Source organism: Colletotrichum tamarilloi, assembly GCF_030869305.1.
Source record: "Colletotrichum tamarilloi strain Tom-12 chromosome Unknown Scaffold_6.1, whole genome shotgun sequence".
NCBI lineage: Eukaryota > Fungi > Ascomycota > Sordariomycetes > Glomerellales > Glomerellaceae > Colletotrichum > Colletotrichum tamarilloi.
The window spans coordinates 807039-830251 of NW_026849389.1; the positions used below are offsets into that span (position 1 = coordinate 807039).

The following is a 23213-nucleotide window of genomic DNA, read 5'->3' on the forward strand; positions in this document are numbered from 1 at the left end:
CACGAGGCCAAGTCTAATGAAGTGAGGTTACTGCTGATGCGTGTGTGGTGGTCGCAAGTTACCGCATGTGTCGTCTCGGTGTTGAAGAACCGGGTAGGCCAAACGGCTCCGGGGAAGCTTCCATGCAGGAGGATCCGCAAGTCCGCCCAACTTGGAGAAAGCTCACAAAAGCAGCCAAGCTGTGAGCCTGTCGTGTACTAACATGAGAGGTATCTGAGCTACTGAGCCATACTGGGAGGGCCTACTTGGAAGAGGCCAGAGATCGAAGCTAGGCAAGTTTCATCAGTTATCACCAGCTCAAACATTTGGTCCGTTGAGAGGCTTCACAGAAGAATGTGGAGCTCATCCGCCAAAACTCTAGAGTCATTGGGGAAGTTTGCAAGCGCAAATACAGCAGATGCTCCCGCAAAGACCAAACAGGTATGGGTCCCGTTTTTTTTGGAGGCGCACTGGGGTGGGATTTGCAGAGCGGGTTCGCGGATAGGTGCATAGAGTGCCATCTGGCCGTTGACTCTAACAGCTTGTTCGAGATGGTGGAACAAGGCTGGTCATCCTGTTGTGTTGAAGATCTCAGGGCAACGTAAACCTGACTCGGCACGCGTGGCCGCGGCCCTGAAGAACAGAGAGTAACCAGAGTACATGCTAAAGATGCCCAGTTGCGGTTTGCCATGACTGAAAGTCTTCGCGTTAGCGCACGATCGTGAATACTGGACTATTCCTCTTCGGATGGCACGTAACCCTATGAGCGAGCGTGGATGTTGGCCTCTCGTCAGACCGCCAAAGCCGGATCATCTTCTTTGTGGCCTGGCTATGTGCATATCCGTAGGCAGACCAGTGATTTGCTAAGATAACCCTGGTTTCTTCGAGAGAAGCATGATCCGTATCATGCTTTTGTGTGGCTCCTCTTGAAGGGGGTGGCTGCAGCTGTCACCAGAAAGCTCCTTGTTCCCCCACGGGCTTGTCTGCGTACAAGCACGAAGAAAATGTCCGATGGGAAGCACAAGAGTATGGTCTATCTTGGGTTACTGCCCCTAAGATGGCGTAGCGGGTCCATCGGCCGAAATCTTCCTTACGACAGTGGTATCGACCAGACGGTGGAGACCTTTGTTCGAATAGGTCGTCGGTCAAGCACGATCGGCCTTATGGGATCAGCCCTGGACAGATCCGACTGTCTTGACACCTTTCGCTGGGTTGCTGAAGTGATGCTACGAGTGGCAGTACTCACGAATTCACAGCATGTCGAGAATACGGAGAACGGCATTGGCCATAGTCGAGTCAATGGACCCCCTGCTTAGTGCTTCGTTGATATGGTAAGTAGGCATTGGCTTTCTGCGGCCTACCGCGCACCGCTACTTTCGACAAGCATTCAGTCAGGCGTGGTCGCGGCCCCCAGGCTGAGCAATCTTGCAAACGGACCAAATGATGAGCTGGCCGGGGTCATGGACCCTGAAAGACAGCTCATCTACTTTGCAAGGATAGAAGTGGACTTGGACGACAGCCGGTTTTCGGACCCTTGTTGTAGATTGACGAACTGATATCTAGGCGTTTGTTCAAATGTTTCGCAGCGTAAGGCGATGCCGCAAAGAGAGACGGCAACCCCGCTAGATCCTGACGACAACGAGCCGCCTTGGACCGTGGGTTTTGGGTCCAAATGTTCAGGGGGCCGATAGAGTGCTAAATCCGGCGCTGTTGAGGCTCCTGAGAGAAGTGCTGGTGAAGATTCCATCGTGGTTTCAGATGGCCATTCCCTGTCTCGGTGACACCACAGTGAGTGACAGGAGAGGGGTGGCGACGTCGCCATGCGTAGTGCGACTTAAGAATAGCAGCGGTGACGGCCGTGCGCATCGTCTTCGGGATACTTTGCTCTTTTTCCATGCAGAATTCGGGAGTAAGTCGTACACAGCGTGGATGAAAAGCGTGATTGTGTAGCTCGACCGACGGATGAGCAGCTCCACCTATGCGGCGGCCAAGAGTAAGGCCATCCGTAGTCCATCAGGCCACGGAGTCAGCAAGCAATGTTAGGGAGTGCTGGTCTCGTCGAGATCTCCTTCCGTTTCGAATCTGCAGTGAAGATTTGGTGTTCGAGTTCTCCGGGCTTGAATATGTTGATAACCGTTGTTCCTGGTCACCAGAACCCGATTCTGGTCAAGGCTGTACTCTACGTTTCCAAGTAAGAGAAGCTAACATGAGGCCTCGAAATCCATTTGAAACCAATCAGGATGATGAAGGAGTCCGCTAAGCTTAAGTCGCAAGTAGCAAAGGACATAAATGTCTCTGTGATACTGGCCTGAGGAGGTGACGGCGGTCACCTCTCACAGTGCGACCTGATACCTCGTGGTTCTACGGCTCGCCCTCGATGCAAACTCGTCGTGGCCGGCGCTGCACCACTGCTGCGTTGCACGGCGTCGGAAGGAGAATAAATGTGTGGAGAAGGAAGATACCCTTGTGCGATGTCTGATGATATCTCTGAGGTGCTGTGAATTGAGAGGAGGCTGGCAAGGGTCGCTCTACTGTTGAGGTTGATGTAGAACGAGGGGTTGTGTCACACAACAACGGCTCGAGGACACAAGTATAGCACCCAGACAATTACCGTATCACCGAGTAGGCACCATAGATGCCAAAATGCCTTGAGTAGAGATCTTTTCTTGGCTCATCAAAAAGGAAGCGTCGACATAAGCGACCCGCCTTCCCTAGAAGTCTCGGAGACGGAGAGCGCCTTAGCTAAGCACCCGGGCCCGTCTTCTTCCCCAACGGCCCAAAGACGCCAACTTTTTGGTTGCACACCCTCTCTCATCTCCCGAACCATCTCATGAACAGGCCCGTTCATCCAGTTTCGTCGGCCCGAGTTTAATTAACTCTTTTCCCGAAGAGGCTTTCCATTTTCATCATGACCGGCCGTCGACAGACGTTACTCGAGAACCCCACAAAGAGCCTCCTCGACCACATCTAAACCTAAATCACCAAACTTGCTGCGTCGGGCATCGAGCGCCATGATGGTACGGAGTACTGTCCTCAGTGCTCTGCTACAACTTTCGAACGGGATTCGTGCACAGAAGCCCTTGCCATTCCATCATCACCAGCTAAACTCATCGTCAGGGAGAAGTGGTACGAAGCATTGCAGTGGAAATTCTACTGGCAGCAACGCAACTCGACATATTGGTCTTACACGTTTGAAAACAAGACACTCGAATGATTTTAGGACTGTCCTACAGCTCTGACATACTTGGGTGAAGATATTCTGGGTGCAGCAGCGTTGTGTCTCTGCACTTGGCATGGAGGCGCCATAGTCTACGCGTTTCGCCGGATGTGTGTATGGTGTGTCTCACTACCTCTCACTACCTCGGAGGCGGACTGAATTCCACGCACCATCCCTTTATCGTGGCCAACATTCCTCAGAATCCCCTCAAAAAGATGGCAATGTCCTGCGAATGGGGGGATATGTTTGTTCGTTCGCGTCAAGTGTTGCTTTTGATAGCGGCCTTGATTTATCGACAAAATGGGCGCCCTTCCACCCACAATGCAGCCCATGTACGCTTATCACAACCATGCCAGGGCATTACACGCGGTGACGTTTTTGCTTGTCCTTCTTTTCATATTGATTCAGGTTGCAAAAAGTCGACAAGATGCTTACGAAGTCATCGACGTCGATCCTCTTGTGCCGGTGGTCAAGACCAGCCAAAAAGAAACTTCTGTACATGGCAGCGACTACCTGAGAGAATTTGCGGAGCGGCACAGTCTTACACAAAACATATCTTGGTACTCTCAGAGGATCAGGGTCGTACCAGAAGCCCCTCAGAGGTTCCCAACGACAAACATCAAGCGCGCGTTTGTCGACAAGGAGTTTCAAAACATTCGTTGGGATGACGAGAGTTTCGATATGTACCCCAAGGGCGATGCAAACGATCTTCCCGTAACCACAAGCATACTACCAGGCGCCGTCGACGCTTCCGATTTGCTGTTCGGCATCTCCACGACTTACAAGCGCCTCACAAACGCCAATGACTCCCTCATCATGGACTGGCAGCGGTGGCTCACGAACGGCCATGGCAAATCGAACGGGGCGACTGTCGTCGTGACGCTTTACCGAGCCACCAGTGGAGAGGCGTGGGAAATATACGAGAAGCTGCAAGCGTTCGGCATAGACGCTACAGTGGTGCCACTAGAAAAGAAACGGGACAAACCTTCGAGATATCTTGACTTGGTCACCATTCTCATGGATGTCAACGAGGCCTTGACCGAGCAGGAACACGGCAAGAAGTACTTTGGCCTCCTGGACGACGACATCTTCCTCCCCACTCCAGGACAGCTCACCCAAAGGCTTTCCAAGTTTGACGCCTCGAGCCCATACTACATCGGGCTTCCCAGCGAGCGGCCAGACTGGTCCGTCGAGAACGACACAGCAGTCACCCACGGCGGCGGTGCCATCTTCCTCACCCCGCCCGGTGCCCTACTCGTCTCTCACCTGCCGTGCCGGCCCGAAGAAGGGTTCACCGGAAACCACACCAAATGGGACAGCATCCTCCACGACTGCGTGACGACCCACACCGACCTCTCCTTCCACGTTCTCCCGAGCTTCTACTCCCCCACAGACGCCCTCTACAACATCCAAGCAGCGACCTACGACCTGGGCGTCTCCCCGCTGACCCTCCGCCACTACAGGTCCCGCCACCGCTTCGATCCCAGCCAGGGCCACGCGGTGACGTCCGTCTGCGGCGAGGCCTGCTTCCTGCAGCGCTTCCGGTTCGCCGACGACTGGGTGCTGGTGAACGGGTACTCGCTCACGCACTACTGCGCCGGGTCCGAGGTCGTGCCCATGGAAGCCGATGCGGATCTCCAGGGGGCTATGCAATACGGCCAGGAGGCCGAGATGCCGCTAGGTGAGGGTATCGTGCTGCACGACTCTACGGAGGATAAAGAAGTCGTGACGTGGAGGGGCACGAGGAACGTATGGCTGTTGCTGGATTCTGTTGTTGGGGAGAAGGGAGAGGTCTGGCAGGTGTATGTGAAGAGGCGAGGCGGTTCGGGCTTCATGGATGGAGAGGAGGAGGGTGAGGATGGTGATGGCGACCATCTTGATTCTGTGATTGTGCTTATTTGGGAGTCTTGAGCTTTGCGTAGGACGCAAGTAAACAACTGACATTCAACTTCACTTCAGTGATGTGTACTCGATGTGATTCGGGTGTTTGTAATCATGCTCTTTTCCGTGAGCAATTTCGTGTCCTTCCAGACTCCGCCTACAGATCTACAAACATGAGCTAACAGGCCTGGGTTTTGGGAGGCATCGAAGTCAAGACACCGTAGGCGTGTACGGCCCTCGTACGATCATACTGTAAGATGACTCTAGTCTAACCTTGGAGCCCGCCCAGTAGAATAGTACACACGATTCTAGGTCTCGGATGGGCATCAAATTCCATGATAATTAAGAATGATTTCTGCCGCTATTTCTTTCTGGTTCGACAGCTCCCTACTTAGGGGCAACATCACCCTTTCATTCTTGAATAAACCCGAGCAAGGCATTCAACGTGAGCCGCCCCTCAACCAAGACGGGAAACAACAAAGACAGAACGAAACCAAACCCAGATCTCCAACCGCTCTCAAACAAACCTCAGATACCCTTCCCAGTTCATCAAACCCCGTTCACTTCCTCCACGTCTCCCCCGTAACCTCAAAAAACACCTCCCCATCCCCCTCCTCCTTCCCAGGCTTCACAACCCCCGCCCACCCAAACCTCTTCTCAACCAACCCCCTCATCGGCACATTCCTCTCGCTCATCGTAGCGCTCACCCTCTCAAGCTGCAGCCCGCCCTCGGCGACCTTCCTAAACCCCCACTCGACAGCCAACCGCACCGCCTCGGCCGCGAACCCCCGGCCCCGATACTCCGGATTAATCATGACGCCCACGTCGCCGACTCTGACCCTCTGCCCGTCCTCTTCGTGCTCGTTGATGCCGCCGTACCCGCCGAACCCGATGACCGTTCCCTCCTTCTCCTGCTCCTCCCTCCCCCCTGACGATTCCTTGTCCCTGCTGACATCACCAACATGAACTACAACTAAATTCACCCTCCCCGGCCCGCTCACGACCTTGCCACTCGCTTCGTCGACGACGCTCGGCACGGAAGCGCTCTCCCTCATCCTCGAAATCACAATCTTGGCCACCTCGGGAGAGATAGCCGAGGCGTGCGGGTCGTACTTCGTATTTTCCGGGTCCGAGAGCACGGCCGAGACGGCGGCGAAATCGGATTCTTCCAGAGTGCGGAGGAGGAGCGGGTGGGTCGGCGAGCGGAGGGTCGTGGGGAGGTGGGATGCTTGTGTCGGCGCCATGGTTGACGAAGATTGTTGGAGGAGATTTATGTAAGAGGTTTTTTTGGTGGGTAGATGGGTTGTCTTGCTTTGTTTGAGCTGGTGTTGATGGTGGTTGCGATATTTGCTTTGGGTTTGATGTTGAGATGAACTGACGTTCAAGTTGGAGCGAATTGAGTTTCTGGGGGTTGAAATGTATGAGCTCAACTGTAATTCGTCAAGAACGAGACTTCAAGCAGGACAAACAAGACGAATGGGATGAAAAGTTATCAGCGTCTTTTCAACTCTCGAATCGCCGTCCTACAGAGCCCTCTTAAATCCTCAACTTCAATGCCCCTCACCCCGCGAACCTCTGACCCCTCTCAATACCAACAATCCGATACTCCAAGCCCCCTGCCCATCGCAATCCTCTAAACCGAATCCTAAATGTGCTGACGGCCGTCAGAATACAGGACGAAAACCCTCCCACGCTCGCTTTCCATGGAACGTCGCAATCGGCAGCGGCTCCAACAGCACCCGTCAGCCAATACGAGAGTAGCGTCAGCCGCAAAGATCAATCCACCCGAATTTGGCCTCACTTTTTATTCCAACCCCAAAATTGCCTAGCTTAACCTATCCCAGCAAGGGGCAGGCTGACTCATTTTCCTTCATGGCAATGTCAATCTCGCATACAGTTCTCCGACTTACTTGCGCCCACAACGGAAGGATTCAGATGCCGCCCCCAGTCCGTTTCGAGAAGGTCGGCGATGTCCCGGCACGGACGGCACCGAGTTGGGTTTTGGCGAGGGGGCATCAAACGGTCTGGAGCCACGATGACGGATTTGATCTTCGTAGTGTACGAAGCTTACGCGCGGGAATAAGAGTCACTGGTTTCTCTGTTTGGACCCTGTGACTCACTGTTCATTTCAGATTGTATTCATCAGCACGAATCGAGGCAGGCGTAAACCGAGACCCAAAGTGGTCTTTACATCAAATTGCAGCATCTCTCTATGACGTGCTTCTAAATGCGTGAATGGTTATCCCTAGGGCTTGAATCAACCCCGGCCAATGGCAAAACTCCATCTCTTGCATCTTAATCCAAAAACTATGCCATCCCAATACCTGCTTGCCATGCCGAAAAATGTATCAAAGAATTTCCATAAAGTCGTTTCGTTTCGTGTCGCCAAAAGGGATCACCACTTGTCGGGGCCGAAATGCCCTCCCTCAGGCACTGTGTTATACGAGCACGCTTGCCAGTCGCAGCCCTGCTTGTACACTTCTGTACCCCACCATTTGAAGCCCTTCATGTGCCCGGGGTAGACGAAGCCAAAGAACACCACGACGATGCCGAACGCCAGACTCGAGTCCAACGCCGCGCTCATAGTCATGGTGTACTTTGCCCACCACGCGCTCTTTCTCCTCTTGACCAGGTAGTTGAACACATAGCATACCACCGCCCATACCGAGAAGTTGAGCCCCGTCGCTGGTGGGATCCACGCCATGGACCCGAAGACGACCGGTAGATTGATCTTTCGGAGAATGCTGTGCCTGTTTTTGCGCGCGTAGAGCCACAGGGGAATCGGCGCGATGGCTCCAATCAGGAAGCACCACACAAGTCCGCGGTACGTTGCGTTCGGTCCGAAGAACTCGCCCGGTCCAACCACACCCCAGAGAATGGAGCCATTGAAGTGCACACGCGCGATCGGGCATGTGAAGCCATTAACAGCCTCTGGCGTACAAATACCCTTGACATTGGCAAACATCCAATTGAGAACGCCAATCTGGGTCAGGGACGACACGATCGTGGCCACCATTTGCACCGAAAACATAATGCGGGGCGGAATCTTCATATAATGGCCGAGCTTGAGATCAGAGGCAAACTTGATGCCTTGAGCTGACGAGATGTAGCCATAGGTGACAAACACCATGTTTGCGATTGGGCGGCCAGGGAACACGGCGCCGCAGATGAGCTGGCAGATGAGGTAGATGCTGCTGTGCTGATTGGTCACTGCCATGATGATGCCATTAGGGATGAAGAATATGGCGCAGATCCCCAGTGACATGAGCAAGCCGTACCACGGGAGGTGGATGGGGTAACTATACTGTTAGCCTATAATCGATTCAATTTGTGAGGTGAGTCTTACTATTCGACGACAAAAATGCCCACTGCCAGCATCGAGACGAACGTTGCTAGATACCAGGAAAGGGGAGCATCCTTGTACCGCTTCATCAGCCGGCAGTGAACATCTTCTCGGAACATCATGCCCTCGAGGTTGGATGAAGATCTTGAGAGACCTCCGTGACTGCTGAATGATCGCTGGGGTCTGATGTGCTCAGAGCTGCCCGAGACAGGCTGGTAAACCGCCTGGCCTTCATTGCGAGCTTCCGCCATGGCCGTTTTCCACGTATTCCACATATCCTTGCCATGCCAGCAAACCGTGTGCGTCAGCAGCGCCGCCAGGGCAGCGAACTGAACACCATAGCTGAGCACATAGGTGATGGGCAGGAACACTCGACTGTACTTGCTGTATGCATCTCTGTCGAAGAGGAACTCGGATGTCAGGATCTTGCTCACATCGTAGACCTTGCCCTTGTTGTCGAATACCGCAGAAGACAAAATTGGCATATACGATGAGTAGAACACATTGGCGTAGTAGGCGATAGGCGCAATGAGCCACATGACGATGACGAGACCGCCAATGACGTTCATCGCAGCCCAGAAAGGGACCAAAAGGGGAGATCCAATATACGTGACCTGAGCCCAGTCGAAGGTCAGGGGGAACAGTCCCAGGCCAGAAACAGTGCCAAATAGGTTGGCAACCACCACGTTTTTCGGCGCAAACCACGTAATGACGTTGAAGTAGCTGAGACAAGGCATCAGGAGGCCGGGAAGGAAGTAAAAGACGAAACCGCCGAACCAAACGAGGTAGAAAAACTTCCACCTCGAGATCCTCCAGCCGTCCGCGATCCTGTTCTCTTCCTTGTGGAGAGTCCCGAACATGGCCGCAGACATCAAGGTTCCGGGCCAAATCATACCGCTGGGTCGAACCAGAAATCGACGCGTAAGGCCGGCAAAAGCGTAGCCGAGGATTTGAGTCGACAGGATCAGGAGAATTTGATAGGTGATTGTGGCTTCCTGGTGGTAAAACCTAGACTGCTCGACAATGACGTCGGTAGCAAAAGCGAAGCCGAACGAGACGTTGCTGCTCACGTAGACGCAAGTATGCTCCTTTTCGTTCCACCGACCTTGCGCAAGCCATCTGCGAAATCGGGTCACGGATCGTTTCGCTGGCGGCCGGTTCACGGCATCAGTCTGGAGAACACCATCCAGAAATTCCTCCGCAGGATCGCTGTGATATTTGAGGAGGTAGTCCCACATGAGACCAAGTGGGTGGACAAGCAACAAGGCAATGACGGGCGTAATAGCAACACTGGGGTATCGTAGCGAGAAGAACAAGTTGGTAGAGGAACCAAGCACTGAAAACAAAAACGACAGCGTCCACATTCTCGGAGTGTTGATGGACAGGGTGATATTATCCGTTGGTGGCACCGAGGCGCGGACGACTTCGTGAGGCGAATTATCAGCCGGATCCTCGTCGGGTTCGCTGCCTGTGTAGTCATCGTAGTCCACCTCATCCTCGGCCGCGTCTGATTTTGCATCCTCGAGCATGTTTGTCGTCACCGGAGCTTGGGTTACACCAAAGCGCCCCTCCAGCCCGGTTGTAAGGGCGGCAGCATCCAACTCCTCGGATAGACGAGAGCTCTCCCTTCTTGAGGCAGTGGAGAACCTCGAGGAAGCTGACCTGGTGGTGTCGGATACATATCGCATTGGATGTGCGTTTCCCGTCCTTGAATCACTCCCAGTAGGTGATACATTGCGGCTGGGATCTTGGGATACGGCGCCGTATGAAGGGGCGTCGTCGCGCGAAGAGCGCAAGAGAGAAGGTTTCGAAGGCATTATGCCGTCGTCTAGATGCGGGACGGGAGACTGAGGGTTCGGTTCGATCGTATCGTCACCATGTTCGCCGGCGCTAGAAGCGTGGGAAAGGGTAGAGGGTCGGCTTCGCAAAGTGGAAGGGCGAGATCGAGGGTGGCGTGCCGTGTTATATGGGCCAGAGGCGGTTTGTACGGATGACGAGGTAGTCGAAGGATTCGCAACATCAGCTTCAGCGGCAGTGCTGTCGTTCGTGGGACCGTCTGCAGGTGCAAGAAGAGGCAGAGGTTCTAGAGCCAAAGCAACCGTATCGGCGTCGGGGTCGGGAGGGAAAGGTGCCTTTGGCTTGCTTTTGTGGCCGGATGCCCTTCTTTGGCTCATGGCTCCTCACCAGTCGAGTGCCAGTGGCAGTAGCCCGGACAGGCAAGAAGAAGCAACGAGTGACGGGTCAGAAACAGAGACGACAGGGAAGCGCGAGTAGTGTGAGTGGACTGTGGACCATGGGCCTTGACCGTGGGCTCTGGATGGAGGGATGGAGGGGGGCACCGCGGCGGACTGGTCTGGAGGGAGTGGGCGTGGGCGTGGGAATGGTAGCTTGGTGGGGGTGGCTACCGTCGGGGGTGTGGACGATAGAGGGAGAGAGGCTGAGAAAGAGAGAAACTAGAGACTGAGAAGTGTACTCCGTACGGATAGTCTGTTTGTGTGCTGATTCAATGTGTGATGTGGCCCAGCTGCGTTAACGGAACGGCACGGAACCTTGACTGGCCAAAGTTGACACAACTCGGACGATTGAATGGAAGCCTAGACGTTGACCGCAATAAGAGGTCCTGTTCCTGTGAACTGGCCTACCCTGCCCTGCCTTGATGCTGCTCCCTCTCCCTTTCGTGAGCTGAGGCGTGGCACCGGGTTTTGTTTGGCAGTATTGGGCCGCTTGTCTCGGTTGGTAGACGGGGGAAAGCCACTTGGTGGCCAAGAAAAGGAACACTAGCGGGTTTAGAGTGGAATCAGATCGGTGGGAACCCCAAGAAGCTGGAGCGGCAAGTTGCAACTACTGCGCTGGTAGGGAACCACACCGGTGTCGAATTGTTGACCGGCGGCGGTTTCGCGGACGTCTAGGGATGACGGACGTTGTGTGAATGGGCTGAAAAGATGATGCAACGTAAGAGGTGCAGATGGGATTTCGCTGGCACAGGTTGAAAGCGAGAGAAAAAACGAGTTACGGATTGGTGGACGAATGACAGTTGTCCGTGGGGGTTTAGCCTTGCCCAGAAAGGCCAGTGACCCGGGCGCAGCTCCAAGTCCCTCCAACCCATGGCCCTAATCCTGGCTGTTGGGTCCATGCTTGGGAGGCCTGGAGCCTGGAGGTGAGGATGCCAGTCAGTGCTCGGATGCGATGCTTGTCAAGGACTCAAGAGGCCTAGGATGAGGGATGAGGGATCAAGGGTGCCGCCTGTGCCCTGTATCTGATTCTTGTGCGTCTGTGTGTTTGCGGAGGGATTCCCGTCACTCTTCTCTCTGTTCGTGCCCTTCTGGGACCGTGCCGTACGAAATGGAGCAACATTCCTGACTCGACTCCGCAGTCGGTGGTGTTTTGACCGTGAATAACTACGATCCAAGGTGCTTTTGGAAGGGGAAGGGAAGCATAGCAGGAAGCTTGGTAGAGCAGGAGGCATGCAATCTCTTTCTCCACGGCCAAGTCTGCGGCCAGCCTACCTCATCCCATTCCAGGTTCATGCTGCGTATGCCGCCCGCCGGCTGTCAATGTCATGTACAATATCAACAACCTTGCGGTGTGTTCAGCACAGCGGGTTGTGAGAAATGATGGTCATTACAAATGCAAAGACGGTGAATGGTCCCTTGAGAGCCGGGCTTGTGTGCAACTAGAGCAAGGCACAGCAGAAGTTCCTCTAGACCCCGGTCTCATTGGAAGAGCTGTAACGGTAAGGGTGTGCTGCTGCCGCCTTAGCGATGGGTAAGATGGGCTTTCCAAGGGGGAATTGTCGATTTGCGACGATCCCAGGCTGCCGCGACTTGCAGCTTGCCTCGCACTGCAGGCTGCAGGACGACGATCCAACGAGCAGCCTGGTCCAACGACACGGCATGCAGGCAGACTGGGCAGCCCCAGAGGAGAGGTTCGGAGGCCGCAGGACGAGGTGCAGGCGTCACAGACACGGCACGTAAGCTGAATGGGCAGTATCTATGAGGGTCGAGCCAAGACCCGATCAGAGTTGGGATTGTCGAAGCTATCGACGGCTCGGGCGGGAAGCGAAGCCCATGTCCTTGGTCCCTTGGTCTATCAGGATCGGTACGGATACGCCTCTCCCATTACTAATTAGTAGCTCGTGGGTCTCTGGCGGGTAGAATGGGGGCATCAGGCGGACATGGCGGGATGACACCACTCTAACGAGCCGATTCGCATCTGCCATGGCATGCCGCTTGGCCTATCCAGAAGAGAGCATGGTACAGAGTATTTGGGCCTATTGGCGTTTGGCTAATAAGCCGATGCAAAGTAGTCGTTCCGGGCAGCCCTGTCAAATGATGGAACCCCCAGAGGCCGTGCGCAACAAGGGGACTGCGGCGTCAGCAGCGGGTAATAAACCATAAGCAAAAGTTGGAGTTGACATACTACTACGTATGTACGGAGTAGTGACGGACAAACATTGGACAAACGTGAGGAGGCTGAGCTTCCCGTCTGAGGCGACCGGCTGCTGGAAAAAGGGCAAGATGAGGCGCCTCCCGTTTGAGCCTGGACAAAAAATGTGCAACGCTTCCCGAAGGATTAAAAAAAGACAAAGGCAAAAGAGGAGTCCGGATGGTTACGGAGCTCAGAATGGCAAGATCAGATTAGATAAGCGTTTAGTCCCTCACTACGTACTGTATTACCTAAGGTAAGGGTACCTCAAGGTGAGGTGAGGAAGGTGAGTGTTTGGCAGTCGCATTCTCGCGCCGGTCCGCGCCTTCCATTGGGTGGGCAGATCAAACACAAACAGCAAGAGCCGTGCCAAGACCCCTCCATGCCTTCCTTTTGCTGCTCAATCTGCTGCTTATGTTGCTTCAGTCCAAGGCACCGGCAGGCACGACATCAGATCGACCGAGCTGCAGTTGCCAGTTATGTTCCCATCCCGAACCTGCCGTCTTCCTGTATGGTGGCCGTGCCTGCCTGCCTGCCCGGACCCGAGGAAAGCGCCGATATACGGAACCAGAAAGTTCCACTCGCCGACCTCGAAACTTCAGACTTTCACAGTCGGGTGTGTTCGCAAACTCTCGGTCAACATCCATCGCCTTGGTTCTCTATACCTTCTCGTCTATCTAAAGGACCTACCACCACTGGACCGACTGACGACGGTTCAGTTGCCCAACGAGTACCCTGCATTAGACGGTCATCCTTACATCCAGTCCACGTACAAATGGCCATCCCTCCTCAACTGCATGGGAGCCCGAAGCCAACAAGCGCCAACGCACTTGACGATCCGCCTATAACCCAAGGAACCGGACGCCAAAAACGCTGCGGGCTTGGCCGGTGGTCACACGTCGGCCGCCAAACCACGACATGTGCACAAGAGCGAGATCCGTCCCCACTGCGCATGACGATGCCACTTGCTGCACGCATAAACCCTATTTCGCAACCCCGAGTTATTTCTCTCCATTGACCATGGATGAGACAGCCTGCCATTCTCAGCCTCTTTCACATCGTGGCTCTTGTTGGCACCCAGGGTCACTGCCCTGTCCCCGTGCAAATCCGTTGTTTGTTAACTTCCAAGGCAGAGAGTGTCACTCAAAATAAAAATGCCCATCACTTGCAAGTCGCGCATGCGCTTAGAGCGGGTATCCAATCTGTTAGCCAAATCTGTCATCGCAATGCCGACGAGTCAAACCTTGAACCCTGCCCGCACTTCCTCTCGCATTTGTTTCTTTGCTTTTTTTTTTCTCTTCCTCGCCGCCCACAGATGTCGGCCGGACCAACAGCAACCCTACCCTTACCGGCTTACACACCGATCCGGCCCGGCGGTGACTGGTCGGTGGTCTCAAACCACCTCCATCGTGGAACTTACCCCACCACGCAAGTCAGCCTCCGTGGTGCATCAAGGCCAGAATCACGATCCCGATGAATGCAATCCACCCTCCCGGCTCCATGTCACATCCGCACCTTGACCGCTCACGTGGTCAACTCGATGTGCCAGGCTTTTGCATGTTGTTGGTTTGAGTTAGTACGGTCTATAGCGACGATGCCACACTTTTGTCGCCACCCAGCCTCACTTCTCGCATCACGACGCCTCATACTTTACTCTCACCGCTCAGCACCTGACATATGCTGTCATCGCCTGCACGACATTTGCGCCCTAGCATCGACTCCCATGGCAGCTGTGCAAGGATGCTGACGTTCTTGTATGCTTTGATACGCTTACTCTCATGGCAGGACGCAATAACTTTATTGCATCCGTACACCCTGTCTCCCCGCGGACTGCGCTCGATTCGAGAGTTCGAGATCACAAGCTGGTCCTCCGGGCTCCATGTGGCTGGTTCACATCGTTGCCCTCCGAGTCTTGGTGGCTGGGCTCCTGCGGGGCCGTTCACCGTTGACAGCACTTCACGGTGGATCCGGAGCAAGTCCCGTCTTTTCGGCGGGGCGGCAAGATTTTGTTTGGTAATGCACGTCTCTGGATTGGGCAATGCAAATATCAAAGTGCGAGGATTATTGTTGCAAGACGTCATCGGCTGTAGGTAGGCCTATTCCGATATGGCCAATGAGTGAGGTTGGAGAATGTGTGAATCGTGATTCGCTGTGCAATCCAACATGTCTGTACATGGCACTGGCAAGGTACGTTTGGCGAATCAACTTTGATGTAATCTTCCCTTGAAGAGAATGAAACAACTCTCAGCAGACCTCACATCCAAAATTTCACAAGACGCTGCTCGGTCACAGTAATAAGACAACTCTGATGTGCTGAGGCTCTTCAGGGCTCTGCGTTCCCCCTTTCCCACACAAGCCGCCATGTCAGGTTCAGCTGAACTGGAAGAGATGGAAAGAGATTAGTTTTCAGAGAATCTGTGATAAGCCTCATCTCGTGTATCCCATAAACACATCTTTCGACACATGAATGACACTGAGGCTATTTTCGCATCGAGGGCGTAACTTGGCAAGAAATCGACACACAAGCAAAAGGAGAGTTGGACAAGCAATCGCAGTCTCTTGTATTTATATTCCCGTAATCGATTGGTCACCTCTTCTAGCCATGCACCAGAGTGGCAGACCTCGGCACGTTAAACGTCTTCTTGTAGTAAGAACCTCCTCAGAGCGAGCGGAAGTGAGAAGCCCAGTGAAGCTACCAAGTCGTGGTTGCTCTAGTAACTTCATCGCACTCGTAAACGAAGCAAAGTAAGCAAAATGCCAGACCAGACTTCAATCCCTTTGCGTTTGTCGGTGGTGTTGAATCCCTATCTCCCAGAACAGCCGTCATCAACCAGTAATGACGAGAAAGAAAAAATCGACCTATGCCTCAGCCCGCAGGTGTTGAACGTGCCAGCCAGGCCTCATCACACGTGTTCAACACCTGCCCCTTAGACCTCGGTTCGGATCTTCTTCCCCAACATTGTCAGGGCAGCGACGATGACAGGGATCACGCTGACCATTTCACCCAAGCCCGCATATGCGGGAGGGATCTTGAAGTGGACAGGCTCGAACGCGCCTCCGGCAAGCAAGATGGCGAGCACGTTGTACACGGCCGACCATACAAAGTTGAACACCATGCGGTGGAAGCTGGCGCGGCTGACCTCAAGCACGAAGGGGATACCCTCGAGGCCTGCAAGGAGAACTACATCTGCAGCTCCGCGTGTGACATCGCTGGCTGAAGCTGCGCTGCCAAGTTGAACGCCTACATCAGCCTTGGTGACTGCCACCGCATCGTTGGTTCCGTCGCCGACAAACATGACGATCTTGCCCTCTGACATTAACGAGGCAACATAGTCACGCTTCTGCGACGGGGTGCGCCGAGACGCCACATTGTGGATGCTAACTTGGGCGGCGACAGACTCAACGGCCTGAGTTTGGTCACCAGAAACCAAGTGAACGGCAATGTTTTGACGTGTGAGCTGAGCGACAACTTTTTTTGCTTCCGAACGAAGACGTGTGCGCAATCCAAATATGGCAATAGGGATAGAGTCACTGGTGATGACGAGGATCGTCATGTTCGACTCTTGGAAACGGAAGACGGAAGGCAGAGCATTGGCGTCAGTCCACGAGGGGTTTCCGGCGCAGACTTTGTGGCCATTGTAGCTTGCTTCAACACCTGCGCCAGGGATGACTCGAGAATCGGTAACCTTGACCTCGCGGGTTGCCCGTGAGGCAAGGTATTTCGCCAGGGCTGTAGACACGGGGTGGTTGTTGCCTGCCACAAGGGCTTTGGTGATGGCACGAGCCTCGTCATGGTCGGCAAGCAGAATCTGTTCCTCGATAACGTCAAGATCGCCCTCAGTTATGGTCCCAGTCTTGTCGAATACGACATCGCTAACCTTTCGAGCCCTCTCGGTGCACTCGGCTGATTTGATGATGACACCTCCTCTAGCGGCAATGCCACCGGCCACAACCAAGACCATAGGCACCGCAAGGCCGAGTGCGCAAGGACAAGAGACAGCGAGGGCAGCAATAGCGTAGGTGATGGCAGTGGAGATCGACTTCCCAGTCGGTTCGCCATGAACTCTGACACCGATGACGGTCCAGACAACAAGGACAACAATGGCAACGGCCGTGACGACAGGCACGAACCACCCTGCGACACGATCTGCAACGTCCTGAATCCTTGGTTTGGAATTTGCTGCTTCCTCGACTAGTTCGGCAATGTCGGTAACGGTGTTCTTTCCAGGGAGACGAGTAAGTTGGGCGATCAGAGTGCCGGATCCGTTGATGGTGCCTGCGATCACAGTGTCACGCGATGTTTTGAAGACCGGGACGCTCTCACCAGTCAGCATAGACTCGTCGACCTCACTCGATCCAGTGACCACAAGGCCGTCTGTAGGGACAACCGAGTGCGGGAGAACTTTGAACTTGTCGCCGTACTGGAGGAGGCGGGCGTCGATTTGAACATCCTTCCCATCTTCAATAACAACTGCAGTTGACGTCTGTAGCGAACGCAGGGACACGGCAGCAACGGCACGAATGCGTGCGTAAGCAGCAGTCAAGCGGCCGAGAAGCACAAGTGTAATCAGGAGGGTACTCGTTTCGAAGAACTCGCGGGGATCGAGTGGCCGGTCAGCCATATGAAATCCAAATCCTACAACCGAGTAGACATATGCAGCCGTGATGCTGATGACAACCAGCATGTCCATCTCAATAGCGCCGCTGTGCATGAGAGATGATATGGCTGGTTTGTAAAAGTCTGGCACGGCTATGAGCTGAACGAAAGTCGCCAAGACAATCGAAATAATCGAGCGTGTCTTGGGTTCAAGCTTCTCGCCCCAGGCGAGAACAACGACGGGAATGGTGAGAGTCGCCGCGGCGGCCGTCTTGATCAGTTGATCATACATCCTCTTTCTTCCACTTGCGATGGACGGGTCATCGCGAGGGGGAGCTAGTCCAGTCGAGTGCGGTCCTAATTTGTTGAAAAGCGTTCGAGCTCCAATAACAGCTGGGTCATAGGTGACTCTTGCAGTTCTTTTGTCAATCAAGCACACTTCGCTTATGCCAACGATCGCCAGGTCAGTCAGCGCCTTAGCAGACGGGCCCGAGGCGAGAATGTCCAGCGTCTGATCATCGCTCGACATTCGAGTGCAATGGAAGCCTGTCGCCCGTTCGGTGTTGCGGATGATGTCGTCGGCCTTTCCTGCAGAACCGTCAAGAGTGAACTCGGCGTTGCCCATGACAAAGTTGACGCGCACACCAGACACTCCAGGTATCCCTTTGAGGGTTCGTTCAAGTTTGTTCCCGCATCCAGAACAGGTCATGCCGTCGACAACGAGGGCAACGTGCTCGGATCCAGCATCCTTCTCGATATCCTTGTCCATGTTGCCATCAATGGCAAGGTTTCCTTTCTCGTAAGCGGATCCAGGAGCTTCAACGTCGTGGCCGCTGCAGCAGTCGGACTGATCATCGCGAATAGGCTTGATGGCCATGTCATGGTCGTGAACGGCTTGCGATTTATTGCCACGTCGCTTAATCCCGTGATGATGATGATGCTTGTGTTGGCCATGAGCATGCGCGGTCGTGTGCGCCTCGGCAGGTTCGCGGCGCTTCTCCCCGGCGGAAGACTTCACAGGAGCGGCTGCGGCTGTGACGGCGGGCTTTTGCTCGCTGCAGCAGGCGGTTGGAAGACCGCGATCAAGAATGCTGCGGCAAATGCAACGGGCCGATTCGAGATAGGCGCTGTACTGCTCGAAAGCCTTGGAGAGATGGGTGCTGCAAGCAGAGGCCGGATGGCGGCCGTCCTTGTCATGGGAATGCTCGTGGGCACCTACTTCTGTGAGCTGTAAGCACACTTGACGATGACCAGGATTTCATAGCATACCATCGTGGGCTGTGTCGTCTTCGCAGGATTTCTCGCACTCGACGGCGGCAGCAGCAACGATACACTTCTCTGTCGTACGGTGTTAGACAATGTACACATGACATCACGGGGAATTTTTCGTACCATCACAGTGCTCTTCCTTGGAGGTGCAGCACTCGAGCTTGACAGAGCGACAGGTCGAACCGTCTTCGGAATCGCAGAAAGTTTCGGCATCGCAGTTCTCATCCAGGCAGTTCACATCCAAAGCATCGTCGCATGCTCCATCGCCAGCACAGCAGTCGTCAAGCCTGGGATTATCTTCATGTTCGTGCCCATGGTCACTACCGTTTGCAGGACCCGCGCATCCATGGTCCTTGGTAGGCTCGTCGGAGCAGCATCCCGCACCCATCGTGTTCAAATAAGGCTGCTTTATTCGATAGGTCTGTCGACAAGGAGGAGGGTCATGTGAGGAGAGTAAGAAGAATGTTGAAGATGTTTGGGAGAGGAGTAAAATGCTGCCTCGAAAAAGTGTCCTATTAGACGTCCAAAACGGGAGAGCTCCAACGCAGCTGGGGTTTTACCGGGGTTACATGCAAGAGGAAGGCGTGGTGACTTCGGCAGTGGGCATTCCCGGACCGAACGACCCCACGTCGGAAGTTACCATCGCAAACACCATTCGTCCATTTCCTGCTTGGTGACCCTTTGCTGAGCTTTGCCGTTTCTGAGTGTCCCGAATATGTGATCATTACGTGATGAACATGGCAAGCTCGGGAACACGTCTTTTGAGATGGCCATCAGTAATACCCACCTCAAGCAGCGCAGTAGCATGAATCATTGCATTTCGACTGAAAAGAATCTGGCTGAAGGTTTTATCTTCGGCCGAAGACCGGACGAGTTAAGATGGACGGACGTAAGAGATGGTGCTCAAGATCTGACTTCAGATGACGCTTCGTCGGAGCATTCGAGAGAAAAGAGGCATGGGAGAAAGCAACGTGCACGGAGCTCCAATAATACAGTCTCAAGAAAACGACATTGAACTAATTACTCTGAGTCTAATTGTTTGGAGCCAGAGCTTTTGGTCGCCTATAGGTCGTTTGATCGCCTCGGCTGGGGCTCCTCAAAAGGGCACTTGAAATCCACTGCGTCTCAACAACAATTGCGTGCGATCGTACGTATAAGCAGATATACTACTTATCGAACCACCGCAGTGACTTCTAGAGTAGCCTCTCACGTAGCCTTGAGGGAGGCGGTTTTGACACCATCAGAAACGTCTCATCATTCCAATAATTCCCCGAGCCCTGCCCGATCCTATGCTGCCGTACCGTAGGCGCCACTAGCATCATTAGATATCCAGAAAACAAACAAAGTCCGCCTCCAACCCCGTCTAGTCCATAATATTTACAACATGGTATCTTGTTCTTTCCCAATAAAAACCGTTGGTATCATGCAGAAGAAAGAAAATAGGTGGAAACCAAGAAAAAAAGAACCACCGCTTCATCCCAAGATTTCAAAACACCGCCGCGAAGCCGGTCCTTCTAGGACCACCGGCATCTTTTTCCTTCCCAAACGTAGTGACGCGCTCCAGAGGTGGTTGCTGCTCCTCGGCTCTAGTGGCGAGGGTGCTGCCTGGCGACCACGTCGTCGTCGGGACAGTCTGGCCTCCTCCCGTGTCGTCGTCCGACTCCTCCCACGTCGACACAGTCGACGCCGTGTCCACGCTCGTGCGCCTGTCCCGCGGCGCATGGACACACTGGTAGAAGCCCTCGCGGCCCTTGACGGGGCGGGGAAAATTAGTGATGGAATCGTGGCTGATGCTCCGTCCGTGGTGATTATTATGCTGCTCTGCTGCGTTGCCTCCGCCGGGGAAAAGCCAGCTGGATACCCGGGAGAATGATTTCTTCTTGCGGAGGGGGGGTCTCAGGACGAGGGGTAGTGGGGGTGGGGGCGGCGGCCGGTTGCTTTCTCTGCCGCGGCTCGGGGGTGGGGTGATGAAGGCGGCCGATGCGTCGGCGAAGGCCATGCCGCGGTGGGGAATGTGCACCGGCGGCCGGGGTGGTGCCGTGTGAGGGCGCTCGGCCCCGGGGTTGAGGCGCTCGGCGAAAGAGGGTGCAGATGGCGGGAGGGCGGGGACCGTGGGGATGGGTTCCAGGTCTAGAAGCCTTTTTGTTAGTTACAACGCACGCGTGAGAAAAAGTGCTAAATTTGGTATCGTCTGAGCTTACCGTGCGCTGTCAGTGCCATCGAATGGGCAGTCGAAGGCCGGCTGCTGGCGTAGATGCTCTGACGCTCCATGACTAGCTCGATTTCGCGCTGGAGCTTGTCGACCTCAAGCATGGCTCCGGCAATCCGCTCCTTCATCCTCTCTGCGCTCGCGCTGGATGACGTCTGAGACCGGGCCCTCGACTTTGGCGGAATTTTCGGGGGCGTATCGCTGGCCATGGTAGCGAGGGTGGATGGCGACGCCGACATCTTCCGGGGCAGATGGAACGACATGGGGGAATAGTTGGGCTCATGCGAAGGTCCGAATACATCGTCGTCGGGATTCGGCCGGACATGGACCTGAGCAGCAGGCCGCGGCGGCGGCGTAAGCATGTCAAAGTGCGGCAGAATCGGCGAGAGCTCCCTCTTGTGCACGTATATGCTGAGCTCCAGCGGCCTGAAGGAAGAAGGGCGAGGTCGCGGCATGGGACGCGGTGGCGGGGTCCGGCCGACGTGCTGGAGGTTCGAATACTGGGGGAACTGAAAGGACTCTGAATGCAGATGGCGAAAGTTGCTGGGGGCCGATATTTGTAGTCGGCGCGATGAGGGGGACGAGGAGTCTGAGCGAGATCGCTTTCTCACAGAGAACCGCTCCCGGAGCGACGCGAAACTTCTCTTCACTCCTTTCGACTTCCCCTGCGGCTGCGGACGAGGTCCGGCTGACCTTTGCATTGTTGTCCCAGCAAAAGGCGGCGGCATGGGCACGGGCTGGTTGCGGGTTACGGTGTGTGGTGGTGACAGTTTCTCAGAAATGTCAAAGGTGTCTAAGCGGAGTGTGCGTGTTAGTCCCACCGGCAGTTGGATATTTTTTTGTGTGTATTGCTACCAGGAACCCAAAGAGCACAACTCACTTTGACGCGGCTTCTCTTCTACGGAGTCAGAAAATGGAGCGCAGCAGTTTGTGAGGGGCGAAAGCCATGTCGCATAGGCGTCTGCAAGTATGCCACTCAGACCCTTCATACTACCTGGTTTACAGATAGCTTCATGCCGGACATTTGCTGGAGACGGGGGGGTAAAAAAGACAAAAAAACGAGAGACGGCCAGCGATTTGACAGAACGAAAGAAGGGAAGATGCAAAGAGGGCGGCAAAGCACAAGAGTCAAGAGAGCGAGCGATCCGATTGAGTTATAATAGAATGGGTACGGATGACCTTGAGGCAAAGCAAGGTAAGGTATGCAAGTACCTTGGTCGTGGAAGGCGAACAGTTCCGAACCGGTAGTAGGCAATTTCAAAGGAAAACCCACTTGGGGTGTGGCCGACTTGATGTCTTTTTTGTCACGCAGTCGAGGCATTTTGAATCCCAATTCCCACTTTGGGCAAGAGATTTGAACAAGTGCTTTGCTTCATAGGTCCAGCTGAGAAGAAGATGGAGGGACATGGAGGGGACATGGGCCTAGCAGTTGTCGGCGAGGTGTGCAGTCAAGATGCAGACGGACCGTTCTGATAGGCCGGGGTTGCAGAACGGGCCAGACACGGCCGGCCAACCGGCGCTTAGGAAGCTGGGGTCTTGTCGGATTCGGATGGCTGGCGGCACACCACCATCCTGCACCAGATTGCAGGGCTCCACCAGTCGTGTAAGATGAAGACGATGGCTCAGCGAGTCGATGTCTCACCTCTGCCTTGCTCTGTGTTGCTGGACTGCCCAGCTTGACCAGCAGTTGCTTGCCACAAGTGCCCCTCCAGAGAGGGCTCCAGAGAGCTACCCAGAGGGGTGTGGAGGGGAGGGAGGCAACGAGGGTCTCGTGCCAGTCAAGAACCGTCATGCTGCGATACATCACACCTTACCCGTCACCGCCCCTTGTCATCTCTTGGGGCGCCGGGCCCACGAACACCTTTGTCGAATATCATTGACAAACAGGGCAACGGGCTGAAGCCTGGGAAGTGAAGGGTAATTCGACGCCGTGTGTGCGTGTTTCCAGTCGGGCAATTAATAAGGCCCTGTGACCAATCACTGGGCGATGGCTGACTGTCTATCCAAACATAAACCAATAAACCTAGCCTAGTCGCTCAGTGACATGTTCCAACCTGAGCGAACGGGAAGCAATGAGAAATCATTGTTGCATGCAAGGCACCGCGGGTGGCAGGGAGGGTAACGCGGGAAGCCTACGTGCGGATTTGGGGATGTGTTGTGCCGTCACAATTCCCATCGTCGCTCAGCATGTCTCCGGTTTAATACTGCAGGACGCCATCGCCGTTGGATGGTTGTACGGGGAGGGCGAAGCCGATGGGCTGGCCGACGGATGGCGACTGTGGACAATATGCAA

At 54.6% G+C, this 23213-nt stretch overlaps 8 protein-coding genes across 8 annotated transcripts; 2 read left to right on the forward strand and 6 right to left on the reverse strand.

Annotated features, from left to right (window-relative positions):
• Positions 1 to 3496: 3496 nt before the first annotated feature.
• Positions 3497 to 5107, forward strand: CTAM01_02798 (uncharacterized protein; the record flags this gene model as incomplete). Its single annotated transcript, XM_060518836.1, has 1 exon — positions 3497 to 5107. The coding sequence occupies one exon, from the start codon at positions 3497 to 3499 to the stop codon at positions 5105 to 5107; it is 1611 nt and encodes a 536-aa protein (XP_060386639.1).
• A 530-nt stretch (positions 5108 to 5637) lies between these two features.
• CTAM01_02799 (acetyltransferase) lies at positions 5638 to 6321 on the reverse strand (the record flags this gene model as incomplete). The annotated part of the gene is made up of 1 exon (XM_060518837.1): positions 5638 to 6321. The coding sequence occupies one exon, from the start codon at positions 6319 to 6321 to the stop codon at positions 5638 to 5640; it is 684 nt and encodes a 227-aa protein (XP_060386640.1).
• Positions 6322 to 7472: 1151 nt separating this feature from the next.
• On the reverse strand, positions 7473 to 10594 carry CTAM01_02800 (OPT oligopeptide transporter; the record flags this gene model as incomplete). The annotated part of the gene is made up of 2 exons (XM_060518838.1): positions 7473 to 8376; positions 8424 to 10594. The coding sequence occupies 2 exons, from the start codon at positions 10592 to 10594 to the stop codon at positions 7473 to 7475; spliced, it is 3075 nt and encodes a 1024-aa protein (XP_060386641.1).
• Positions 10595 to 11630: 1036 nt separating this feature from the next.
• Positions 11631 to 11774, reverse strand: CTAM01_02801 (uncharacterized protein; the record flags this gene model as incomplete). The annotated part of the gene is made up of 1 exon (XM_060518839.1): positions 11631 to 11774. One exon carries the CDS (start codon positions 11772 to 11774, stop codon positions 11631 to 11633), a length of 144 nt encoding a protein of 47 aa, XP_060386642.1.
• A 1453-nt stretch (positions 11775 to 13227) lies between these two features.
• Positions 13228 to 13863, forward strand: CTAM01_02802 (uncharacterized protein; the record flags this gene model as incomplete). The annotated part of the gene is made up of 1 exon (XM_060518840.1): positions 13228 to 13863. The coding sequence occupies one exon, from the start codon at positions 13228 to 13230 to the stop codon at positions 13861 to 13863; it is 636 nt and encodes a 211-aa protein (XP_060386643.1).
• Positions 13864 to 15772: 1909 nt separating this feature from the next.
• On the reverse strand, positions 15773 to 19099 carry CTAM01_02803 (copper-transporting P-type ATPase; the record flags this gene model as incomplete). The annotated part of the gene is made up of 3 exons (XM_060518841.1): positions 15773 to 18663; positions 18712 to 18780; positions 18835 to 19099. The coding sequence occupies 3 exons, from the start codon at positions 19097 to 19099 to the stop codon at positions 15773 to 15775; spliced, it is 3225 nt and encodes a 1074-aa protein (XP_060386644.1).
• Positions 19100 to 20197: 1098 nt separating this feature from the next.
• CTAM01_02804 (uncharacterized protein) lies at positions 20198 to 21909 on the reverse strand (the record flags this gene model as incomplete). Its single annotated transcript, XM_060518842.1, has 3 exons — positions 20198 to 20841; positions 20913 to 21713; positions 21801 to 21909. The coding sequence occupies 3 exons, from the start codon at positions 21907 to 21909 to the stop codon at positions 20198 to 20200; spliced, it is 1554 nt and encodes a 517-aa protein (XP_060386645.1).
• A 633-nt stretch (positions 21910 to 22542) lies between these two features.
• CTAM01_02805 (uncharacterized protein) lies at positions 22543 to 22712 on the reverse strand (the record flags this gene model as incomplete). The annotated part of the gene is made up of 2 exons (XM_060518843.1): positions 22543 to 22638; positions 22674 to 22712. The coding sequence occupies 2 exons, from the start codon at positions 22710 to 22712 to the stop codon at positions 22543 to 22545; spliced, it is 135 nt and encodes a 44-aa protein (XP_060386646.1).
• Positions 22713 to 23213: the final 501 nt, after the last annotated feature.